This window comes from Zychaea mexicana (assembly GCF_025766255.1).
Source record: "Zychaea mexicana strain RSA 1403 chromosome Unknown BDB00scaffold_109, whole genome shotgun sequence".
In the NCBI taxonomy this organism is placed as follows: Eukaryota; Fungi; Mucoromycota; class Mucoromycetes; order Mucorales; family Lichtheimiaceae; genus Zychaea; species Zychaea mexicana.
The window spans coordinates 69936-91952 of record NW_026516772.1 but is presented as its reverse complement, the minus strand read 5'-3'; the positions used below and the strand labels follow the sequence as shown (position 1 = coordinate 91952).

The following is a 22017-nucleotide window of genomic DNA, read 5'->3' as shown; positions in this document are numbered from 1 at the left end:
TCAATAGATTTGGTCTTGGCTGTAGAATGCATGTCGTGCAGATTTTATGAGAAACGACAGTTCAAGCACACAAAGATCGATCAACTTGTTCCAAGTCCAAAAGAGTCCCTGGTGTTGCAAGAAACTGTCTGATGTGTCCTATGCTGACACTGCTACGCAACGGGTTTCACAACAATTTACATGGTCTGTGCATTATGCTTGCATCAAACAGTTGCCTAGATATTATGTTTAGAATCGATCAAGTCATTGCAAAGTAAAAGTAATTACGAATCTAATGTAAGCCATATGGCATTGTCAGCATTGTATAAGAACAGGGACATAGCACGCCAAAACATGAGTTCTTTCCTAACTGTCAGATGAAGTGGCGAAGACGATTGAACACAGTCAGAAAGAAAATGCACTATTGCAAGGTCAAGCGACACGTAAATACCTTCACAAGGAAAGACATTGTAAATGAGTTTGAGCAGGACATAAAGTAAAAGAGCAGGTTTTTATTCATTGTAATATTAGAGTAAAGAAACATTTTATAAAAGACAAAAGTTATCGTTATGAATATCAATAGTCGAAGGGTACAAATTTTATTAAAAGAACACAATCAGTGGACAATAAAGACAAATAATAAGAACGCGATTTTACAAAGTGACCTCAACAAGCAGTTCGCACAACCTGCAGGCTATACAAAAAGCATGAAGAAAGCAAGAAGAAACAGAAGAAGTATGTAAAAGGGGGAGGAAAAGAAAGCCACCAATGCCTCGGCCTGGGAGTCCCAGTCTCCCAATCATTTGGCTGGGTCAATCAACCACAAACCCAGCCATCATGGTACAAACGAGTGGGAACCATGACGTACGCTACGTTTCGAGAGTCAAGTGCAAGCAATCGGTTGTGGATTGCCTGTGAGTGGGGAAGGGGGAAGGGAAGGACGGAAGGAAGATGGAAGGGTAGACGGAAGGGAAGGAAGGGAGGGAAGGATGGAAGGGTAGACGGAAGGGAAGAGGAAAGGGAAGAGGAAAGGGAAGAGGAAAGGGAAGGGGTGGGGGTAGGGGAAAGAATTGACTCTCGAAACACCCAAAAAAAAACAGCCATTTGCTGCTGTTGTCGAATGCTGGAGGAGCTGCTTACTGGATACTCGGATGCTGGGAGCCGAACACTGAAGCTGGGAGCTGATTGCCGAGTGTCGATTGCCGAGAGTCGAATGCCAGAGAGTTGATCGCTGAGAGTCGAATGCCGAGCGTCGATTGTCGAGAGTCGAGTCCTGAGAGTCGAACGCGATCTACAGTGGCACCTGACTCCTCATTGCGAACCCCGCCATGGCAGACCAGACCAGACCAGCAGACAAGGCATCCAACCGAAAGGACACTACCATATTTCTATGGCGAAAAACCGAAAAGGATTTCTCCGTCCTCTGATCTCGCCTGAAGACCGGTTGTGGCCAACACCGTTGAACGCCAGACTAGACAGCCCAAAGCAGGGATCGGTTGTAGGCAGCCAGGGACCACGGGAAAAAGGCTGAGACCAGGACCGACAGAGGCAAGACCAGGACCAAGGGAAGAGCCAGAGCCAAGGGAAGAGCCAGAGCCAGGGGAGGACCAGAGCCAGGGAAAAACCAAAGCCAGGGAAAGACCAGAACCAAGGGAAGAGCCAAGAGAAAGACCAGGAGGATCCAAGGGAGTGAAGGAAAAAGAAAAATGAAGGAAAGAAAGAGTGAAGAGAAAAAACGAAATGGCCTGAAAAATGTGGGCGTATTTATGCTTTTTGGATTGACCCGCCGCTTAGTAAAAACACGTCACGTGACTTGTGATTCGTCATTCAAAAACACGTCACGTGACTTGTAATTCGTCATTCAATCAGCAGGTGGGAAAGTAAAATGGCAGGGAAGATACCATGTGAAGTAGAGGTGTTGAAGAGACACGGTCAAGCTGTCAAGAAGAAGGCGTATGTGGTCTGCGTGTTTTGATAGTCCTACGAAATATGTTTCATCGGTATCATGCAGGGCGTGCCCCGACGGTGTCGCCGCCAGTTTTTGAATAGGAAGATACGTGCACCCGTCAGGCCACAAGGCGCGCACAGACAGGGTTTACAGAATTTCAGCAACAAGTTCCTAGAGAAAAAGTAATTGGCAGATGCTGGGAATGGTTGACATTGTAAAAAAATAAAAATTACTGATATTGTAACAAGAAGCTCACATAAATAGAAGCCATATACACCAAGAAATAATGGCGCAGAAGTTGATGACCGTGAAGTACGCGTGATCCAAAGCAAAATGTATACCAAGGACAATTGGTGGAGCTCGGTAACGGTAGAATGAGAGTGTCTTTGAAGCCCTTCTATTTGTTTATAGCCTTTTACAAATAAACCTGGGTTAGTGCTGGCTGCCTCATTCTGAATGTCGACTCCATTGTTCCCTGTACCCAATTTGCTGTCAAAATGGCAGGGGTGACGCAGATTTTAGTTTACGTAGTGGACCCACAATCGACCGTAGCGAAGAAAATATATCCTGAGCCTTCGAAAACGAGATCTCGACAATGCAATGTCCCGATTCTGCTTCGTCCGCGACCAGAACATTTTCTTTCTCTACTAGGAAAGCAGTGCAACGACGTGTGTCTTGAAAGACGAGAAGGAAGAGAGCCCACGTTGACTAGGGGAATCTGGGTAGAATAGAAGTTATATCGACTTTTAAAACAACGAACAGGCAGACGAAAACAACAACAGAGACACAAATAGAAGAACAGAGGCAAAAGTATAACTATCGATTATCCAAGGCAAAGAATGATCATATATCATAGCATACACTACGCGGATTATGCCGTTTACCAAGGTATTCAGTACTACGACGATTCCAGTAAAGATGAACTTGCGACATCATCAGTAACAGTGGCAGCCGGCAAAAGGACCCATCTATGATTGACGATTGACCACTCATTATAATAGCCCGCCGCATCTACAATCAGACAACAACTAGATACATCCTCTTTTCGACTATGCTGCTGACAAACTGTTCAAATACAAAAAGACAACCTGATGTTACAGTAGAAGAAAATCTTTGGCCATAAGAAATCGAATATGCTGTTTGCTTATGTTTGAGCTATTACAAAAGAAGCTGCTTATAATGCTAAAAGAGCACAAAGATCTTCGCATCATTGTGATTACTTGAAGAGACGCTACCTTCTTTGGAAACCAAGTACAGTAGCTGCTACCGTCATTTTCTTGATCATCTCTATCCTCTGTTGCTCATAGCTGCTGCTGTTCCTGTGGGTATAGAGAGGCAGAAAACTTTAAGGATAAAGTTAAACAGAGAAAACGGAAAAGAACTTTATCTTAGCTCATGCCGGCAAAGGAAATCCAGGATACTGTAGTTAAGCCACATCTCAAAGCCGATTGCCTCAGCCTCATCACATGTAAGCGTGAAATGGACCAGGAACTCGAGTATATACATAATATAATCATTGCTTATGCAATGACATCATAGTAGTACAGTGCATCAGAGCCTTGATTAGGTGTTAAACAGTAGCAACCACGACAGTATGTATACTCATCGTGTTGGATCATATACAAGCTTAATGCAGAAGGCCGATAGGCCTGCACCAAAGCAGGGCATGGCCTTTTGAATGCGGTAAAATCAGAGCGGATGAAAGCAAGAATTCCTTGTTGCTGTTGTTTCTTGATGACATGACATTGATACACAAAAATTTAAAGATTTTGTTGCTTCTTGTTGAGTGGCAAAAGGGTACATAAAGAAAAGAAGCACCAATGAAAGGCTTGTCGTGTCTCTTATGTTCCCTTGCTTATTGCTGCACACTTTTTCGATCAAGTCGCTTGTTGGGAAATGTGTATTGTGGTATGTCAAGTGGTAGATGTTAGTGTTGGGAGTTTTGAGGGAGCAATTGACGAGTATGCTACGAAACGTTGCTCTTCATGAACTGTTCTGTTTTTTCTGGATAGAAAAAGGAAACGAAGTCCACACAGATGAAGAAGCTGTGCACGAATAACACGCATTTTTTTATGACATAAACAGAGTTTATAGAGGCAGTTGAACCAAAGTGAGCTGTCACTTTTCTTTTTATTATTCATTTTGATGCGTTTCAAAAGCTTTTTTCATACATGCATACTTCAGGAGGATTTAAGTCTGGTATAAGAGGGGAACAGCTTTTAACAGGTAGCTGAACAAACGAGGAGAAGTGTAGGACGTCAAAGAAGCAATGACGTAGTAGTCAAAGAACGATCGATGTGTAAGTGTGCAAATACAGAGAAGCGAAAAGGAGTAGATAATGCGGCGTGTGCAAAAAAAAAGAGTAAATGTGCTACTAAAGTGCGCGTTAGCAAGTAAGACAGTCAGTCTCCTCCATGTGTGATCAAATCTCCAGAGACACAGCATCCTTCTTGCGCGACTTTTCAGGAAGCAATTCGTTGTGGATCTTGGGCAAGACACCACCTTCTGCGATAATGACATGGCTAAGCAGCTTGCTAAACTCGGCATCGTTTCCAATGGCCAACTTGAGATGACGTGGAGTGATTCGTTGCCGCTTGTTATCGCGCGCAGCATTACCGGCTAACTCGACGATTTCCGCAGTCAGGTACTCGAGGACGCCGGCCAGGTAGATGGGTGCAGTACCGCTGACTCGGTCAGTATAACGTCCTTTTTTGAGATAGCGTCGGAGACGACCCACAGGGAATTGCAAACCGGCCTTGCCGGAATCGGTCTTGATCTTCTTGAACGTGCTGCTGGTCTTGCCACCACTACCACCACTAGTTGTAGTGGAGCTTTGCATGGATGAGTTTCCAGTGGTCATTGTTATATATAAGCAGAGATTGGAAGTAAAAGTTTTTTGGTCTGAAGGAAAGAAGGAAGGAGATTTGGACATGGATGTCAAGAGCACGCTCTCTTTTTATGCGTTTGCATTTGATGATCCTGTGACAGAGGCCCCCCATCAAAAATATGTTTCAGTGAATTGACAGCACCGGAGTATCAAGACATTGGTTTTTCTCTCGCTTAATACGTCATCTGTGCCTGGAATTCATTGCTGTTCTGTGTTGTGTACCGTCTTTGCGCTGAGGCTCCAGCAATCACCATTTCATTTTAGGCACTGGTTTGGATGTCGTTGGCACAAAAAGAATTGCTACCATAATTAACTGATTAAAATCAGTCAGTCAATAGAGATTATGGGCAAAAAGCTGCTTTGTTACAACAAGGGTACTAGCGGTAGTCTTACTATTCACAAACATCTCATCACGAAAAGAAGATAGAGGCATGAAAAAAGTAGTAACGATGACGAGCACGACCAATCATGACAGCGTGTCGTAGTTGTAATTTCGGGAGAACGTCGTCATTTGAGGCTTGTACAGCGCACAACACACTCTCTTTCCGTATGGCAGCGGCCAGCACCCTTCAAGCTCCATGTTCGCTGTAATCCAATAATATTATACATTCTCGAGTTGTTTCTGCAGATACTTTTTATTATGTATTGTCTTCAGCGGATTAATGATTGAACTTTAGGATATACTGTCGGCTTATTCTGTTATTCGGCTACATCCAATACTTGAAACAGCAAACGTCACGAGAAGAAGCAACGTAGTTAGTATCATTAAAAAAGAAAGAGTCTTTTTCTCTTTCCTTGTTCGAGTCACGTGGTACCCGTTATCTAAGTTCCTAAAACAAGACATCCGGCTGAAAAAGGATAAGCGACTTTATTTTTGACTGATATGACACAAATAGAGAGCACATGCGTACTAGATGTCTGTTGCAACTCCAAAGTAAGCATAGGCTGGTACGTCTTGACGTTTATGGATAGTTGCTGCTGCTGATGTTTACTTTGCTTGTTTATGGGAAACAAAATCATAAATTTACGAATATAACTGATGAACTTGCGAACAATGAGTGTAGCATGAGTGTAGTCCAGTAGAAAGGGCAACTGTCATTGAGCTAGATGAGCTTGTACCTAGCGGCATTTTATACCCAACTGCAACAATGATACCAGTGTACAAAACCCGATCCGATGGTGTGGAATGCGTCAAGAGCGTCAAGGGGAATAGAGAGATAAAAACATGACCACCACACACTCCGGAGTAGATCGCCTTTTGAGTGGCTAACAGCGTGAGAAAAACGGAGCTGATTCTCTATCTTGCATCTCCATTACAGATGCCTTTATATAGCAACTACACTCTTTTCCTTCCCTCTTTCTCTCCTTTTCTCTCTCTCTCTCTCTCTCTTGTGTGGTGTCATCCTCCCTTCTCGCGCAAAACAGGTGATAATGCTTCCACCACAGACACCACGGGAAACAACACCAGAACATTTCTCCAATGGTCACAGTGTCATTTACGACAATGCTGCTGTTGAACATCAACTCCACGCCGATCGCAATGAAATGGTGGCACCAGGTATAAAAAAGAGAACCGCGGAAAGATTTTTTTAATTGCCCAAAAAAGGGATAATAGTAATAATAGACGTGCTTCTGCTGTGAAAAAAAAGATTTTTCCCGAGTGCTTATCATTTATACGGGAGGCACCATTGGCATGAAGCATACAACAGAGCATGGTTATATCCCGGTAAAGTCATCAACCCCAAATTGGAGGATACACTTGGTGTGCTTTCATTACCAACTAACCACCTGACTGACCAATGCTATGATTACGACTACAATAGCTGCCAAACTACTTTGCACAAACACTTGCCAAAGTGACCCGCTTCCACGATTCAACGCATTCCCGTGCACCATCTCCGACTGAAGAAGAGCGGCGTCTCGGAACCATTACCAATACTGTCCGCACTACCGACGGGAAGGAGGTCGGTCTTCACGAATTGCCGAGTCTGATTACGCCTGTCAGTTTATACGGTAAACGAATCAGGTAAAGTATCAAACATGTGTGCAAAGAGAGAGAGAGAGAGAGAGACCGTGTGTGTATGTGTGTGTTCCCTCACAGATATATACTTCACTGGGGTACATGCAACAAAGGCTGATGCATGGAATCTAATTCAGGTACTCGATCCTTGAGTATGATCCGCTTTTAGATTCGTGCAATATGACAATGGATGGTATGCGAATCTATTCTCAACGATGATCCAAAGTTATGGCCCACAAATGTCCGCTCTTTCTATTAAAAATGGGTATTCTATTTAGACTGGGTGCGCATTGCTCGCGATATCGAAGCCAATTATGAATATTTTGATGCATTCATCGTGCTCCATGGAACTGATACGATGGCCTATACAGCAAGTGCACTCAGCTTTCTACTAGAAGACCTCGGGTAATATATATACATAACATGTTTTTTTTTTGTCTCTTGAACCTTTCTTGCTAACATGATCAGATCACACCTTTATTCTGTAGCAAAACAGTCATCATTACTGGATCCCAAGTCCCATTGACCGAGGTTCGCAACGACGCTATAGACAATCTGTTGGGTGCGATTACGATTGCAGGCCACTTTTTGATTCCTGAAGTCTGTCTCTACTTTAATCAAAAACTATACCGCGGCAATCGAACGAGCAAGATCAGCGCAGTAGATTTTGACGCATTTGATTCTCCCAACTTACCTGCACTTGTGGAGTTAGGCATCGATATCCGTAAGTAGTATATTTCAAGCTTTTTTTTCGTTGATCAAGTATGTAAGGAAAAGACTGATCCCCGTGATCTAATTTTTTTATGTATGCAAGACGTCAAATGGCCGCTCGTGCTTCGTCCAACACAAATCGCAAAGTTCCGCTCACACAAAGTTCTGAATCGTAATGTTGCCTCATTACGACTCTTTCCTGGCATCAACGAAAGCACGGTTCGTGCGTTCCTGGCACCTCCTATCCAAGGCGTTGTTTTAGAAACTTATGGCGCAGGCAACGCACCCGCACGGCCTGATCTATTGGCTGCACTCAAAGAAGCGTGCGATCGTGGGGTAGTGATTGTCAATTGTACACAATGTCGCAAAGGTCTAGTCACTGACTCATACGCCACCGGCCGGCAACTAGCAGCAATTGGCGTCGTAGCAGGTGCTGACATGACCCCAGAATGCGCACTTGCCAAACTCTCGTACTTGCTTGGCAAAGCACCTGACGATCCACCGCAAGTGCGTCGCATGATGACAAAGAATATCCGTGGCGAACTGACGGTGCGAGCCGAACACCAGAAATTCTCTGCCACAAACAACCGAGTGCATGTCCTCATTGATCTCCTTGCCAGCGGCAAGTTCAAAAAGACCGACTTGGACGAACAAACGGTGATACCCCTTGAAGAACAACAATTGGCCGAACGCGCACTGTTACCGTTCCTGCTATGCTCAGCAGCTGTCAGCAACGATCTGGAAGGGATCAAGTTGTTGTACGATATGGTGAATTTGAACTGTGTGGACTACGAGGGGCGAAGCCCGCTGCATGTCGCCAGTCGTGAAGGACATGTCAGGATTGTCGAATTTCTATTGTTACACGGCGCATCGATCCATATTCGTGACCGATTAGGCCACACACCGCTGTTTGTTGCTGTTGCAGAAAAACGGATGGAGGTGGTGACGATGTTGCGTACGGCAGGGGCACATTTGGCCGAGACGGAACGCAGAGATCTGGGCACACTGTGGCTGAGGGCAATTGCGGACGGCGATATGAAGTTTGTCAAGATCGGCCTCGCGGCGGGCTGGTCGGTGAATTGGGCAGAACCCGTCGAGGAGCTTCGGGCACTGGACGTGGCGATCTCGCATGGCCAGGTGGACATGGTCAAGTTCTTGCTAGAACAGCCGGATATGAACGTGCATCTCATCGATCGGTGGGGCTGCTCGGCTATGGACAGACTTCATTGGACAGGGCTGCAGGAGCGTGTGGCACAAGAGATTATTGACGAAATGAAGCAGCTGCTGCAACAACATCAATAGAAAAATATAGTCACTTATTCTGTATAACCTGCATTGTTTGCATCACCTTTGCATCTATTATATTTTGCATTGTCTTGTTCTCTCCTTCATTCAGCTCTGTCTCTAACTGTGTGTGTATTGTATCAATCCACTATTGTTAGTGTCCCTAAAAGAAAGTCATTGACCCGTTGTCTGTGTGTGTGTGTGTGTTTTCACTCTGCGCGAGAACTTTTTTTTTAAACTTTTGTGAACCCGACCCTCTACTTTTTTTTTCTTTTCTGGCCACCTCCATATTACCCACTCTATACTACTAACTAACTAACTAACCCACCAAATATAACCACCTCTCTCTCTTTCTTTCTTTCTCTCTCTCCCTCCCTCCCTTTACCAACCCCCACTCCACGAAAAACGCTCAAATACCACTATTTTATATGTTGTGTAAAAGGATGCCGGCATCCCCATTGTCTCGACTAAGCAATGGCACAATACCCGAGAATACTGTCACCACAGCAACAACAACTAGTCCAACGATGACAGCAGTACTACCAGCAGCAACAACAACAATAACAACAACAACAAACGACACTGACATTGTTGTCCATGACGAACAAAAACAACAAGAAGCAGACGCGTCAATGATACGTTTCCCAACAACAACGAGTTCCACTTCATCGCCACCACAGTCGGACGACTATAACGATAATAGTTCGGACACGCTAAGCAACAATACAGATACTTTGTCTGCTGATTCCTGCGATTCCTTTTGCACCACACAACAATATCCATCATCTGAATCAAAAGAGGAATTGGAATTGGACTCTTACTCGTCGTCGGCGTCACAGTCGTTGTCACCTGTCACGTTGTTGGATCGAATATACCAAGATAACCTTTCCGTGGAATTGCTCACATTGTTCGAAGTAAGAAAGCGCGCAGAAGAAGAAGAAAAAAGCACACGCACATATATATACATGTAAACGAGGGACTTACACAGACACACACACAACCCGGTATAAACAAACAAACAAAACACATACACACAGGAACTGTTACCAACACGCGAAAGTTACGATCGTCGTATGGGACTGGTGCGTAAAATTGAACGTTTATTGAACACAGAGTGGCCAAACAAAGATATCCATGTTCATTTATTTGGGTATGCATTCCACATCATCTATTACTACCACTATAAAAATTGACGCGCATATATTTGGAAAACATACCAAAAATTAATCGCATATCGACACGAAATTTAGATCTTCGGTAAACGACCTTGGAACGAGCCAATCCGATGTTGATTTGTGTATTGCCACGCCATGGAACGGTTTGCGTAACGTTCGGATACTAGCAAAACTGTTTCGACGATGCAAGTAGTAACGCGAGCGAAAAGAGAAAAGGATGAGAGGGAAGGGAGAAGGAGACACAATAATAAGTAATCCATTGTTGTTTTCTAATTTCGAATGATAATATTAATGATTATAATAGGTGGTATGCAACACGTGGTGTGTGTTCCGCGTGCAAAAGTTCCCATTGTGCGCTTATTTGACCCAGAATCGTAAGTCCTGAAAAGCAAATTAGACGACGAATCGAAATACAAATCAAATATTGACAAAATTCCAACTTTTTTGGTATTACTGGGTAATAAGGGAACTGGCATGTGACATCAATGTCAATAATACGCTTGCACTGCAAAACACAAAGATGATCCGCACTTATGTTGCACTTGATCCACGTGTACGGCCCTTCATCATGATCATCAAGCATTGGACCAAGCAACGCAGGCTCAATGACGCAGGTAAGATTATCTGTGGAGAAAAAGGATGGTCATCATAGAAGTTTTAAGAAAGAGAAAGATGCTTTCTCTGACACTCACACACGCACTTTTTTGTTTTAATAGCAAATGGTGGCACCTTGTCAACATACACGTGGACGTGTATGGCAATCAACTTTTTACAAATGCGAGAACCACCTATCCTGCCAGTCCTACATCAGCTGACCGACAAAGAAAACGAAAACGACGATGATGATGACGAGTTCAAGTTTTGCATGGACGTGGATGGATTACGAGGATTTGGCAATGGCAATTGCGAAAGTCTTGGAGGACTCTTGTTTGCATTTTTCAGACGGTATGCACATGAATTTGATTACGAGGACCAGGTCGTGTCGGTACGCAGTGGACGGTATTTGGCCAAGGTTGAGAAAGGATGGCATGTGGGACGGAATAAGCCAGGTTTATGTGTGGAAGAACCGTTCAACGTGTCACGCAACTTGGGTAATTCGGCAGATCAGGCGTCTGTCCAAGGATTGTTGATCGAGTTTCGTCGTGCTTGTCATCTGTTGGCTGCAGGCGCTTCGTTGGATTTGGTCTGTGAGCCGTATCACCCGCTTTCATTCACAACCACCGACAACTTGTTGCTGTCATCATCACCTGAGGAACAAAAGCAGGAGTTGGATCCATCCAGTATTGTAGCAGCATCATCATCATCATCATCATCACAACAATCACCTATCAATCATGCTACCACACGACGAGCGACAATAACGACGACGACGACACATTCGCCTCTTCCGGCCACCGTTGTACTCCCGGTACATCCACATCATTCACCTCATATCGACTCTTCTTCTTCTTCTTCTCCATCCATACATCATCCACACGATCGTCGTCGTCGATCATCAGAAACCCCCATTTTTGTCCACCACCCATCATCCTTATCTTCGACGAACCATGCGTATCTACATCCGGCTGCTGCCGCGTCTTCTGCTGCCGTTGATGGTCCAGCTACGTTCCGACCTCGATTCAACTCGACCTCGTCTTCTTCTATGTCTGGATCATCATCATCATCACCATATCGGGTGCGCCACAGTAGTCATCCACTCACGTGCTGCACAGCAGCAGCATCTGTGCCCGGTATGTCTGCACCTATTGCAATCACCATTGCTTTGCCGCCGCCTACATCGTCACCGTATGTTAGCGCGTCGCATAACAACAGCAACAACAGTAAAAATGCTGATGCTGGTGAATCATCACGTACAGTCGATAGTATACTTGCTCGGTATTCCAATAAGCCACCATTACTACCACCCTATGCTTCCCATACACGAGGCTCGGTCGATTATTCAAAGACTACCACTATCATGAACGGTAATCGTCCTCATCATCGACGAAATAGTGCTGCTAATAGTAACGGTGGTGGTAATAACAAAGCAAGTCATCAACGACGCGTGTCCTTGCGTCAATCCAGTATCGATTGGCCATCAATTTCACCCACTTCTTCTACAGCTACATTGGAATCGGCACGACAAAAACAACAACAACCGCAGCAACAAACGAAACGTCGTCGTTGGTCAACAGTAAAACATGATGCGCCAAAGAAAACCATGGCGGATATTGTCAAGGGACAAAACCATCATCATCATCATCATCATCATCACCATCATCGTCCAGAACGGTCTGTTTCCACTACTATTCCTGCTGCTGCTACTGCTAGTACTACTGATACTACTGGTCGACCACAGCAACAATCACAGCAGCAACAGCAACGGAGTAATAGGCATCATCATCATATTCGATCGTCGTCGTCTAAACCAACAACATCCAACAATAACGAGAATCATCATCGTAGTGGAGGAGGTGGTGGGCGGCAACGACGGAAACATCACAACAACAACAACAACGCTAATAATAATAATAACAATATCAACTACAGCAAGTCGCGACAATAATCATAGTAAAAAAACCATGTATAGAAAACCATTCCACTCCACAATGTTTTCAATTGTTCTTTTTCAATTTTGTAAGTTTTTAACATCATCCCCAAACAACGAACGACAAGAATTGTACATCGCACACACACACTCACACTCACGCACCCCATCAAGCGCAATAAATAAATAAATAAAATTGTATATGGATGTAATATATATAAAGAGACATGTATTGCTTTGAGCAAACTGTAATGTGTGTAGTATATAACATGAGGAAACAATGAGATATTTAGGATTTGGATTTGCTATATATTTAAAATATATATGCGAACAACGGTGAATGGATGAAGGTGGGGCTGGGAGGAGGGATATTCATTCTACGAAGAAGTTGAAGAACCATTACTACTGCTGGTGACAGATATCCGTTCCCATTCCTGCTGCTTATGGTCATCCATTTTGGCCAACAGTTGTTCGGCCTTTCGGATCAAAGCCTTGCGTTCCTTTCGAATAGCCATGTTTCCGTTCGATTCAATAGCATCTAACTGTAACATGAGTCGCATCACTTCGTCTTCTAGACCAAGGAACTGTCGATTTTCAGGACTGGTGGCTGTTATCATTACGTCTTGGTGGTGATCACTCGTTGTTGTAGAGGTTGTGGAATCGTCGTCTTGTTCTTGTCTGCCAACAGCAGCAGCAGGCGTAACAAATTGTAATCGTGTTGTTGGAATAGTTGATTCTTGCTTTTCGCTTAGTTGTGCCAATTGTTCGCCCAATATACGTAGCTGTAGGTGCTTGGTTTCTATGTTGTCGTCGTCGTCGTCGTCACCGACTTCTTCATTGCTGCTACTACTACCACTACTGCTGTTGCTGCTACTGATCTGCTCCCACGTTTCGTCATGCATAGATTCTTGGCTATCACCGTCGTCATCGCTCTTGGGTACTGCTGATTCTTCTTCTTCAAAGAGCATTTCAATGTCATAGTCGTCGGTACTGGTGGCAACAGATGATGCTTGCTCGCCGTTGTCAATATCATCCTTCTTGGTAGTCTGTTCTTGTTGTTTCTCGACGACTTGATGTTCTTCTTGTACAGAGGAATGGGCGGCTTGCTGTTGCGGTTCGTCGATTGGAATGGAACGTGAATACTGTTGTTCTGGCTTTCTGTTGACAATGGACTTTCCTTTATCATGTCGTTGCTGTCGTTGTGATGGGTCATTAACAGCAATAGGACGAGAGGACGACGAAGCTTGCTGCTGCTGCTGTTGGGGTTCTTCCATTTCGACATCTTGATCTTGTTCGCTCTCGTCATCACCAAACAAGAACGTAAACAAGTTCTGGGATAGTTGTTGCTGTTGTTGTTCTTCAACGAGTCTTCGACGTTTCTGTTCACGTTCAGCAAGTAATTCTTCAATGAGACGCTGGCGATACAATTCCGCTTGTCGTTCCTGATAAAGTCGTTGACGTTGGCGTTGCTGTTCTGCTACTGCCAATTCGCGTTGACGTCTCAATTGTTGTTCCTTTTGACGGTAAAGCAGTTGCTCGGCTTGAATGCGTTGCAAGTAGCGGATCCGAGCTGCTTCTTCTTGTTGTTTTTTTTGCTGCTGCTGTTGGAGTTGGAGCTGACGACGACGTCTTTCAGCGGCTGCTGCTGCGGCTTCTTGCATTTGCTGACGTTGTTGCAAGTGTTGCAAAATATAACGGCTTTTTTCTATTTCTCGCTGTTGTTCTTGCTGTTGGTGCAGACGAGCCAAGTGCTGCCTTTGTTGATGGTTTTGATGAGGATGGTAGTAGGAAAACACATCGTGAGCCTCTTCTTCTTCATCGTCGTCGTCAAAAAAGACAACTCGAAGGTCGTCATATTGCTGTTGATGCGACGACGGCTGACGATGGATCATAGTGGGGAAACCTCCTTGAAGAACGCTGAAAGGATGACGCTGGCTATAAGAATGGTATTGTTGCTCGGTGATTGTGATGGTAGGGAAGTGAATTTCCATTGTTACTGTTGTTGTTGTTGTTTGTGTAGAAAGTGAAGAAGAATATGTGGTAGTTTGTGTGTTCAATAATAGAGACAAAGGAGTAGAGTAGCGAAAAACAAAAAGATGACAAGTTGGTCGGTATTTATACTTTTGACAGGTAAAAGTTAAAGTGAATGGTGCACCGTTTTTTGCGAGAAGCTTCCGGCATTAATCCGAATCAATTTTGCCAGCGTCAGCTGGAACTTTCCATTCCATATTTGGTAATCATCCGACGTTGGCTGAATAATTTGCTGGCGCCCTTTGTCATCAAGTGTGTTTAAGAACATATTGGAAATTTATTATTAAAGAACTTGCTTACGAATGACACATAATACGTGTGTTCTCTTATACCCAACACCGTGTGCGTACGTTTTATATCGCATCAGCATGTATTATCCAGCAATTTAACCCCGATGTCCTCCTCCCCCTTCACTGACGTGTCTCTCTCTTGCGTCAAACGCATCGACATAACCGTCCGTCAGTCGTTGTCCGGCGAGTTCACCGAGGTGTCTCTGTCTCTCTTCCACTCGTAGGCCATCTTTGTGGTTTTTTTTTTCAACGTATTCGGCGAGCGCGCCGATGTTTGCCCTTTTCAAATGCAAGCCGCGAGAACTTTAACACCGAACCTTGCGAAATACCAAGTTGGCTTACAACCGCGTTATTGTCCAAGAGTCTTTGTCCATTGAACATGAGACAATGCGATCGCCAGATATATTTCCTACACATATTAGATAAGTTCTGTCAGGCGATTGCACTACCCTTGGTTACTTTTTTTTTCTTTTGGGACTATTACCAGCTAATTTTTGTCTTTGTCGTTGTTGCGGTGCGGTCACGATCAATAGCGTTCCGAATCAAGCGCTTAATGTCGTTCACTGAAGATGCTTGATTCACTACAATGGCTAATCCAATGCGAGAAATTCATCAAGATTTGTTTAGTTTCGAGTGGCGTTGTGTTGAGTGTGTGTGTGTTGGGTGGTTTAGGTCAATTGGGCTCGGTAACTTTTCTGTTTTCAACATACATAAAGGCTCAAGTGGTCCACGGTCGACAGTGATGCGATAGGCACGTCCTTCTTCGATTGCAGTAAGCGTATCCACTTGTTCAATGGTTGGTGAAGACGGCACATCAGCGAGCAATTCATCCTTTAATAAAACATCCAGTCTTTCTTTGAGTTCTTGCTCCAACAGGGCTTCTTGTTCTTGTTCTTCTTGCTTTTCTTGTAGTCGTTGTTGTGGTGTCGAATCAGCCATGATGTGCCAAAAAGAGAGGGGGTAAGGTACCACAAACCAAAATATGCAGCGCAGAAACCAGGAAAAAAAAATGACGTTGCACGGTTCAAAGGTAATTCAAAACCTTCAGTGGGACGCGTTTCCTGCTTCTTTACCTCCCAACCCATCTCAAAAACACTTTAAAAAAAGTAGTCGAAAGGCAGCAGCAGCTCAAAAAAAGAAGAATCGCCCTTTTTTCTTTGTTTCGCCCTTCACTCGCAAAAAAAAACACCGTATCCCACCCGTCGCCTCGCTTACCCTGTAAAAAAAAACTCTCTAAAAAACAAATTTATGAACTATAACACGAAATAATGACACAACAACAACAAACCAGAGTTATTCCTCTCACATGCTCCGGCCACACACGGCCTGTGGTTGATTTGCAATTTTCTTCAATGACGTCTGACAATAAGTATTATTTGATATCTGGATGCAAAGGTATGCTTCTTTTCTTTTGTCAAGAGATGCGCGATTTGAACTTTAAGAATATAAAAAAAAGAGATTGAACTGGTGGGGAGATGTAAGAAAGACATGTCGACACCAACACCAACAATGACACTGACATGGCACACAATTTTAACCACACAAAATAAAAAAGATGGCAACCCCATGCTCCGAGACGGCCAAACCGGCGACTGGATTGGCACATTTTTAGGCCACAAGGGTGCCGTATGGAGCGCACGTCTATCTAAAGAAGCCCATCGCGCAGTGACAGGATCAGCCGACTTTAGCGCGAAAGTGTGGGACACGTTTACAGGCCAGGAACTCCATTCGTTTGGTCACCAACACATTGTACGGGCTGTCAACTTTAGTCCGGACGGGACCAAGATTGTGACGGGAGGCCAGGAAAAGAAGTTGCGGATTTTCGACTTGTATCGACCCGATGCGCCACCCATCGAGGCCGATGATCACTCGGGCACGATCAAAACGGTGAATTGGCACCCGACGAAAAACGTCTTGTTCAGTGGCGGCGAGGACGGCATTATCAGGGTGAGGGATTTGCGAGTGATGCGTGAGATTGCTGCTTTGCCGGCAGGTGGGCCTGTGTCGTCCATGACTCTTTCGCCGGATGGTGAGCGGATCTGTTGGACAGCAGATAACAAGGCAGGCTTTTGGTCCCTGGAACTGTATGTGTAAAGCTGATGATGATGATGATGATATGGTGACACGGTCATAATAGCACGTAAAGAACTAATGAGTGCTCGATGATATGATAGAGGACTTGCTCCAACGGAGGACACAATCATGATGCACACGATGCCAAGAAGCGTTTCTTCCATTGCCTTGCATCCTTCTGGCGAGAAGTTCGTCGTTGGCAGCGACTCTGATCCGTGGGTGCGAATCTATGATGCGTTGACGGCGAAAGAGCTTGGTAGGTTTTGCATCGCTGTTTTGAGTGTTGGTCACCCATAAAAACTGATTTTCCCTCCGCTTTTGCCAAATCTGTAGAGGTTAACAAGGGACATCACGGGTCCATTCATGCTGTGGGCTACAGTCCTGACGGTGAAGTTTATGCGTCGGGATCAGGTAAGATAAAAAGGGAAACGAAGAACGAAGAAAACGGGAATCGAATTTGTGTGTGCAACGAATGTACTGATGATTTTTCTCGGTTGTGTACGCTACAATTATAGAGGACGGAACGATTCGATTGTGGCAGTCCGATCCCACCAAGTCGTATGGTCTGTGGCAAAAGGTCAAGGACGCAGAATAATCACTGACGACGATGATATCCTAGCACATAACACAATGCACATGTACTTCTTCTCTCTTTCTGCTATGCAAAAAAAAATAAATAAATAAATAAACACAACGTACTTTCAAAGTAAACAAAATAAAAAAAGATGCTTCCTTTGTCAGGCTCGTGATTTTGATGATGAAGGATATACCTTCGGAGTTGCAAGGATTATGTCATGGAGTCCTTTGTTCCCATGGCAGCATCATCCTGTGTTGCGCGTACATAACTGACCCGTGCTTGCTGCTGCTGCTGCTGCTATCTAGGCTAGGAAAACACTTGACAGGGCTGGAGGCTGACTATATATTTGGAATGTGCCTGTGCTCGCGGATCACAAACATATCAAAAAGACAAATAGACATGCAGCACTTTTACAATCTTTTGTTTTCAAGTGCATGCAAGACACAGACTGTCTGGAAAACCCTATATTTATTACATGGTGCATCCGCTAATTGAAGCAAGCCCTTGCCCGCCATCCATCCGTCCCCCGGTTTCACATGTCATGAAAACTGTTTGAAAGCTTCGGAGGGCTTACGACTGGCTTCCCATTTGGAGTGGGTGCCATATAAGGCAACCGCCATTTTGTTTCCTATAGGAAAGTCCCGGAAGAGGGGCAGTCCGACCTTCTCCGAAGGGAGAGGGTCCGTGATGGACATAAAGCAATATGCGGGGGAGAGCGAAGCACCCGCTTATACGAAAAGAAAAGTACCTCTCCGCTTCCGAGGATGGTCAGCACTTTCACGAGCTTACTGGCAGTGGCCTCAATCTCGCCAAATGCATATATATAGAGGCCCCTCCTTCTTCAGAACCCTCTTTTTCTTTACGTTAGTTACTCTTCTCTTATACTACAACAACAACAACACATCAACATGGTTGCTTCTCCTAGACCCGGATCCCCCTTTGGCCGTCCCTCCAGCTCTGCTTCCCGCACCAAGGTCGAGGAAGAATTGCATGAACTTGCTGGTATCGACTATGATCGCGTACGTCTTCTGCTTCAAGTCGAGAATCCGTGGATGACTGGAACTTGTTGTATGTGATGCATGAACAGAAAAACTAATTTCCTGATGGGTATCTTCTATCAAATACAGGTCACTATCAAGCGCAACCCCTCCGTCGCTGTCCTCTACGAAGAAGCCTTGACCTACGAACAAGGCACCGTCATCTCGTCTGCCGGTGCTCTCTGTGCCTACTCTGGCAAGAAGATGGGCCGCTCCCCCAAGGACAAGCGTATCGTCCGCGAAGAGACCTCGGACAAGGACATCTGGTGGGGTCCTGTCAACACGCCTCTTGAAGAAAAGGTCTTTTTGATCAACCGTGAGCGTGCCATCGATTACTTGAACACCCGTCCTCGCTTGTACGTCTTTGACGGTTTCGCCGGCTGGGACCCCAAGTACCGCAAGAAGGTCCGTGTCGTTGCCACCCGTGCCTACCACTTGTTGTTCATGCGCAACATGTTGATCCGTCCCACCGAGGAAGAGTTGGAAAACTTTGGCACTCCCGACTTCACCATCTTCAACGCCGGTGAGTTCCCTGCCAACCGTTACACCACCGGCATGACCTCCACCACCTCTGTCTCCATCAACTTCAAGCGCAACGAAATGGTTATCCTCGGTACCGAGTACGCTGGTGAGATGAAGAAGGGTATCTTCTCTGTCATGCACTACCTCATGCCCAAGGCCGGTGTCTTGTCGCTCCACTCCTCTGCTAACGAGGGTCCCGATGGTGATGTCTCGCTCTTCTTTGGCTTGTCCGGTACTGGCAAGACCACTCTCTCTGCCGATCCCAAGCGTGCCTTGATTGGTGATGACGAACACTGCTGGTCCGACTCGGGTGTGTTCAACATTGAAGGTGGCTGCTATGCCAAGTGCATTGACTTGTCTGGTGAAAAGGAGCCCGATATTTTCAACGCCATCAAGTTTGGTTCGGTATTGGAAAACGTTGTGTTGGATGAGGAGAGCCGTGTTGTCGACTACTCGGACGATTTCTTGACCGAGAACACTCGTGCTTCGTACCCCATCTGTAAGTCTCACATGCTATTCAGCGCGGGTGTGCGGGGAGGAAAAAGTTTTTGCTCGGAATTGGAAATTGTAAAATGTGGGGTAAAATAGAGTTACTGACAGTGTGTGTTTAGACCACATTCCCAACGCCAAGATCCCTTGCATGGGCGGTCACCCCAAGAACATCATCTTGTTGACCTGCGATGCTTTCGGTGTCTTGCCACCTGTCTCCAAGTTGACTCCCGAACAGGCCATGTACCACTTTATCTCTGGCTACACCACCAAGGTCCCCGGTACCGAAGACGGCATTGTCGAGCCCCAGGCTACCTTCTCTGCCTGCTTTGGCGCACCCTTCTTGGTCTTGCATCCTCAACGCTATGCTACCATGTTGGCTGAGAAGATGTCGCAGCACAAGGCCAACGCCTGGTTGATCAACACCGGCTGGATCGGTGGCAAGGCTGGTGTTGCCAAGCGTTGCCCTCTGAAGTACACCCGTGCCATCTTGGACGCTATCCACAGCGGCGAATTGGCCAATGCTGAATTCGAGAACTACGGCGTCTTCAACCTCCAAGTCCCCAAGAAGGTCTCCAACGTCCCCGAAGAATTGCTCGACCCCCGCAAGGCTTGGATGGGCACCCCCGATGAGTTCACTGGCTCCCTCAACCAGGTTGCCAACATGTTCATCGAGAACTTCAAGACTTTCCAGGAAGGTGCTACTGCCGAGACTGTCGCTGCTGGTCCCAAGCTGTAAATTCGCCAACAAACACACACACACACCACTCTCCATATATCTCCTCTCTTGAATCCGCCTAAAGACATATCCATCTGACAAAACAATCCGCTATATACACCATATCTCACATTCAACACACATCTTTCAACAACCAACTTCATCATATTTTGTGAATAGTCATCCTAAAAGAACAAAAAAGATCATTCTTCTCTCATATTCTCACTAGACATGATCATTATATCTTTCTCTAATTAAAAATAATAAACTCGACCATGGGTTTGTCTTTTTGTATTCAAAAGAATATCCAATATATTTGGGTTTTGTCATTTCGCTATTTAAATTGAAGTTTTGACAACCGGTGTCGATCTTTCAAAAATTGTCATCAGCATTGGATTATCATATGCTTTTGTAGCTCTATGTTGTAAATGAGAAAAGGCTGCTCTATATCCATTTTTACCAGTTAAATCATTCCTAATGGTTTAGCCGTGCACACAAGTAGTAGCCCATCGATGTATACAAAAAGGCTGGCTTATATCCTCTCCTCAATGAGTGTGAAAATGTCAAGTATCATTTTGCTGTATGTACACGGCAAGGCGTTACAATAACTCACTGGCTGTATGCTTCATCATGCAGCATTTTCTATAAAGCTGATTCTTCGTAAACTTGACAAGAGCGCTACTTGTTTAGAATAGTCTATATACGAATCACTTTCTTCTTGACTGTTATGCTCAATTTTATGCTAGACACACGTAGTATATCGTATATGTAAAGAATTGGTGAGTGGTAATAGTCTCTATTTCGAATAAGTTTGATATACCTTATTGCGCAAAACAGTTGTCTGACGAAACGTTTGAATTTGATAAAAATGTGCCCACCATCGATGGTGGAAACGGTGGTCGGGATTTACCAAAGTATCTGTGCCAGTAGCTTTACAATGTGACCCATCTTTTCTAATCATAAAACCTATTATATTCCTGTATTTGTTCTTTCCACGGTCTTCAAAACGTGCTCCAAAAGGCATCACAAGAATGTCGCGATTGACTACTTGTTCTGCTGCCAAAGGGGGAGAAGAAGAATTGTCATATATGTCAATCCAAAATACTTTGTCTTTCTCTATTGGAATGAAGTTTGAAAGCAGTTCAACTTGTTGGTGAGCAAGATAAAAAATTTCCTCGTCATTCAGAGCACATCGTCGTATGGAGGGAGCAGCATGATCATTTGTTGCTGCTGGGTTTCTTGGCCTGGTAAGCCTGAAGTTGTACAATGTTGTACAGGATTTCAAGGTGTATCTTCATAGTACGTCTTCTAAGTAGTGTGATGATGATACATTTAAAGTATGCCAAAGGATCACGGCAGCGTCTGATTTCTGCCACATTCATATAGACACCCAGAGCATGTCTATACACAAGTGAATAGAAGGGAAATGGGATATCGCCAATACATCTACAGAAGTGCCTAGATGAGCAAGCGAGCAACAATATCTTTTTCGGGCATACGCATAATACTACAGTAGAATATAGAACTGCAACCCTTGTGTAGATAGACAACACTACAAATTGATTCTCACAGTACCTTAAAAAAGGTATACCGCTAAGACGCATGGTAGGTTATGCAATACCCGCCCGCCACAGCTGTCAGTGTTGCGAAACAGAATAACAAGAAGGGCGCAGCAACAACATAACGAGAACGCTTGACTTAATTTCTGTTCTGACTCATATTGACCACATTCCAAACTTTGCTATATAT

The 22017-nt window shown here is 44.7% G+C and overlaps 10 protein-coding genes across 10 annotated transcripts; 6 read left to right on the top strand and 4 right to left on the bottom strand.

The window, feature by feature from the left end:
- Positions 1–538: 538 nt before the first annotated feature.
- On the top strand, positions 539–927 carry BDB00DRAFT_848277 (uncharacterized protein). Its single transcript, XM_053125304.1, has one exon. The coding sequence runs from the start codon at positions 549–551 to the stop codon at positions 720–722; it is 174 nt and encodes a 57-aa protein (XP_052974666.1). The 5' UTR covers positions 539–548; the 3' UTR covers positions 723–927.
- A 3116-nt stretch (positions 928–4043) lies between these two features.
- BDB00DRAFT_848268 (histone-fold-containing protein) lies at positions 4044–5136 on the bottom strand. Its single transcript, XM_053125303.1, has one exon. It carries the CDS (start codon positions 4857–4859, stop codon positions 4350–4352), a length of 510 nt encoding a protein of 169 aa, XP_052974665.1. The 5' UTR covers positions 4860–5136; the 3' UTR covers positions 4044–4349.
- Positions 5137–6040: 904 nt separating this feature from the next.
- On the top strand, positions 6041–9029 carry BDB00DRAFT_43935 (asparaginase-domain-containing protein). Its single transcript, XM_053117393.1, has 7 exons — positions 6041–6372; positions 6464–6540; positions 6638–6840; positions 6972–7027; positions 7113–7239; positions 7323–7558; positions 7649–9029. The coding sequence occupies exons 1-7, from the start codon at positions 6246–6248 to the stop codon at positions 8845–8847; spliced, it is 2025 nt and encodes a 674-aa protein (XP_052974664.1). The 5' UTR covers positions 6041–6245; the 3' UTR covers positions 8848–9029.
- Position 9030: 1 nt separating this feature from the next.
- Positions 9031–10361, top strand: BDB00DRAFT_43957 (uncharacterized protein). The gene is made up of 3 exons (XM_053117395.1): positions 9031–9743; positions 9867–9979; positions 10080–10361. The coding sequence occupies exons 1-3, from the start codon at positions 9258–9260 to the stop codon at positions 10195–10197; spliced, it is 717 nt and encodes a 238-aa protein (XP_052974663.1). The 5' UTR covers positions 9031–9257; the 3' UTR covers positions 10198–10361.
- Positions 10362–10467: 106 nt separating this feature from the next.
- BDB00DRAFT_750746 (uncharacterized protein) lies at positions 10468–11163 on the top strand (the record flags this gene model as incomplete). Its single annotated transcript, XM_053118610.1, has 2 exons — positions 10468–10618; positions 10721–11163. Coding segments are annotated over 2 exons (594 nt in total), but the record flags the coding sequence as incomplete, so codon positions are not given.
- Positions 11164–12908: 1745 nt separating this feature from the next.
- On the bottom strand, positions 12909–14522 carry BDB00DRAFT_877459 (uncharacterized protein; the record flags this gene model as incomplete). Its single annotated transcript, XM_053127618.1, has 1 exon — positions 12909–14522. The coding sequence occupies one exon, from the start codon at positions 14520–14522 to the stop codon at positions 12909–12911; it is 1614 nt and encodes a 537-aa protein (XP_052974661.1).
- A 167-nt stretch (positions 14523–14689) lies between these two features.
- Positions 14690–15931, bottom strand: BDB00DRAFT_848254 (uncharacterized protein). The gene is made up of 3 exons (XM_053125302.1): positions 15563–15931; positions 15337–15442; positions 14690–15261 (listed from the first exon to the last, which is right to left on the bottom strand). Exons 1-3 carry the CDS (start codon positions 15789–15791, stop codon positions 15099–15101), a joined length of 498 nt encoding a protein of 165 aa, XP_052974660.1. The 5' UTR covers positions 15792–15931; the 3' UTR covers positions 14690–15098.
- On the top strand, positions 15932–17703 carry BDB00DRAFT_848252 (WD40-repeat-containing domain protein). Its single transcript, XM_053125301.1, has 5 exons — positions 15932–16247; positions 16408–16936; positions 17027–17181; positions 17259–17336; positions 17441–17703. The coding sequence occupies exons 1-5, from the start codon at positions 16121–16123 to the stop codon at positions 17518–17520; spliced, it is 969 nt and encodes a 322-aa protein (XP_052974659.1). The 5' UTR covers positions 15932–16120; the 3' UTR covers positions 17521–17703.
- Positions 17704–18404: 701 nt separating this feature from the next.
- BDB00DRAFT_848246 (phosphoenolpyruvate carboxykinase [ATP]) lies at positions 18405–20652 on the top strand. The gene is made up of 3 exons (XM_053125300.1): positions 18405–18521; positions 18630–19560; positions 19673–20652. Exons 1-3 carry the CDS (start codon positions 18411–18413, stop codon positions 20287–20289), a joined length of 1659 nt encoding a protein of 552 aa, XP_052974658.1. The 5' UTR covers positions 18405–18410; the 3' UTR covers positions 20290–20652.
- A 564-nt stretch (positions 20653–21216) lies between these two features.
- On the bottom strand, positions 21217–21922 carry BDB00DRAFT_848245 (uncharacterized protein). The gene is made up of 2 exons (XM_053125299.1): positions 21844–21922; positions 21217–21714 (listed from the first exon to the last, which is right to left on the bottom strand). Exons 1-2 carry the CDS (start codon positions 21870–21872, stop codon positions 21486–21488), a joined length of 258 nt encoding a protein of 85 aa, XP_052974657.1. The 5' UTR covers positions 21873–21922; the 3' UTR covers positions 21217–21485.
- Between the last annotated feature and the right edge of the window lie 95 nt (positions 21923–22017).

Excerpts from the sequence above, each read along its gene's own strand:
- BDB00DRAFT_848254 (XM_053125302.1), bottom strand. The coding sequence starts at position 15,791 with ATGGCTGATTCGACACCACAACAACGACTACAAGAAAAGCAAGAAGAA. Across the intron at positions 15,443-15,562 it reads TGGACCACTTGAGCCTTTAT|CCATTGTAGTGAATCAAGCA; the intron begins GTATGTTGAAAA and ends GCATTGGATTAG. Across the intron at positions 15,262-15,336 it reads ACAAAGACAAAAATTAGCTG|GAAATATATCTGGCGATCGC; the intron begins GTAATAGTCCCA and ends TAATATGTGTAG.
- BDB00DRAFT_43957 (XM_053117395.1), top strand. The coding sequence starts at position 9,258 with ATGTTGTGTAAAAGGATGCCGGCATCCCCATTGTCTCGACTAAGCAAT. Across the intron at positions 9,744-9,866 it reads AATTGCTCACATTGTTCGAA|GAACTGTTACCAACACGCGA; the intron begins GTAAGAAAGCGC and ends ACATACACACAG. Across the intron at positions 9,980-10,079 it reads ATCCATGTTCATTTATTTGG|ATCTTCGGTAAACGACCTTG; the intron begins GTATGCATTCCA and ends CACGAAATTTAG.
- BDB00DRAFT_848245 (XM_053125299.1), bottom strand. The coding sequence starts at position 21,872 with ATGCGTCTTAGCGGTATACCTTTTTTAAG. Across the intron at positions 21,715-21,843 it reads AGCGGTATACCTTTTTTAAG|ATGTATTGGCGATATCCCAT; the intron begins GTACTGTGAGAA and ends GCACTTCTGTAG.
- BDB00DRAFT_848246 (XM_053125300.1), top strand. The coding sequence starts at position 18,411 with ATGGTTGCTTCTCCTAGACCCGGATCCCCCTTTGGCCGTCCCTCCAGC. Across the intron at positions 18,522-18,629 it reads CTGGTATCGACTATGATCGC|GTCACTATCAAGCGCAACCC; the intron begins GTACGTCTTCTG and ends TATCAAATACAG. Across the intron at positions 19,561-19,672 it reads TCGTGCTTCGTACCCCATCT|ACCACATTCCCAACGCCAAG; the intron begins GTAAGTCTCACA and ends GTGTGTGTTTAG.
- BDB00DRAFT_43935 (XM_053117393.1), top strand. The coding sequence starts at position 6,246 with ATGCTTCCACCACAGACACCACGGGAAACAACACCAGAACATTTCTCC. Across the intron at positions 6,841-6,971 it reads TTATACGGTAAACGAATCAG|GTACTCGATCCTTGAGTATG; the intron begins GTAAAGTATCAA and ends AATCTAATTCAG. Across the intron at positions 7,028-7,112 it reads GTGCAATATGACAATGGATG|ACTGGGTGCGCATTGCTCGC; the intron begins GTATGCGAATCT and ends TATTCTATTTAG.
- BDB00DRAFT_848277 (XM_053125304.1), top strand. The coding sequence starts at position 549 with ATGAATATCAATAGTCGAAGGGTACAAATTTTATTAAAAGAACACAAT.
- BDB00DRAFT_848268 (XM_053125303.1), bottom strand. The coding sequence starts at position 4,859 with ATGTCCAAATCTCCTTCCTTCTTTCCTTCAGACCAAAAAACTTTTACT.
- BDB00DRAFT_848252 (XM_053125301.1), top strand. The coding sequence starts at position 16,121 with ATGACACAACAACAACAAACCAGAGTTATTCCTCTCACATGCTCCGGC. Across the intron at positions 16,248-16,407 it reads TTTGATATCTGGATGCAAAG|ATGGCAACCCCATGCTCCGA; the intron begins GTATGCTTCTTT and ends AAAATAAAAAAG. Across the intron at positions 16,937-17,026 it reads GGCTTTTGGTCCCTGGAACT|AGGACTTGCTCCAACGGAGG; the intron begins GTATGTGTAAAG and ends ATGATATGATAG.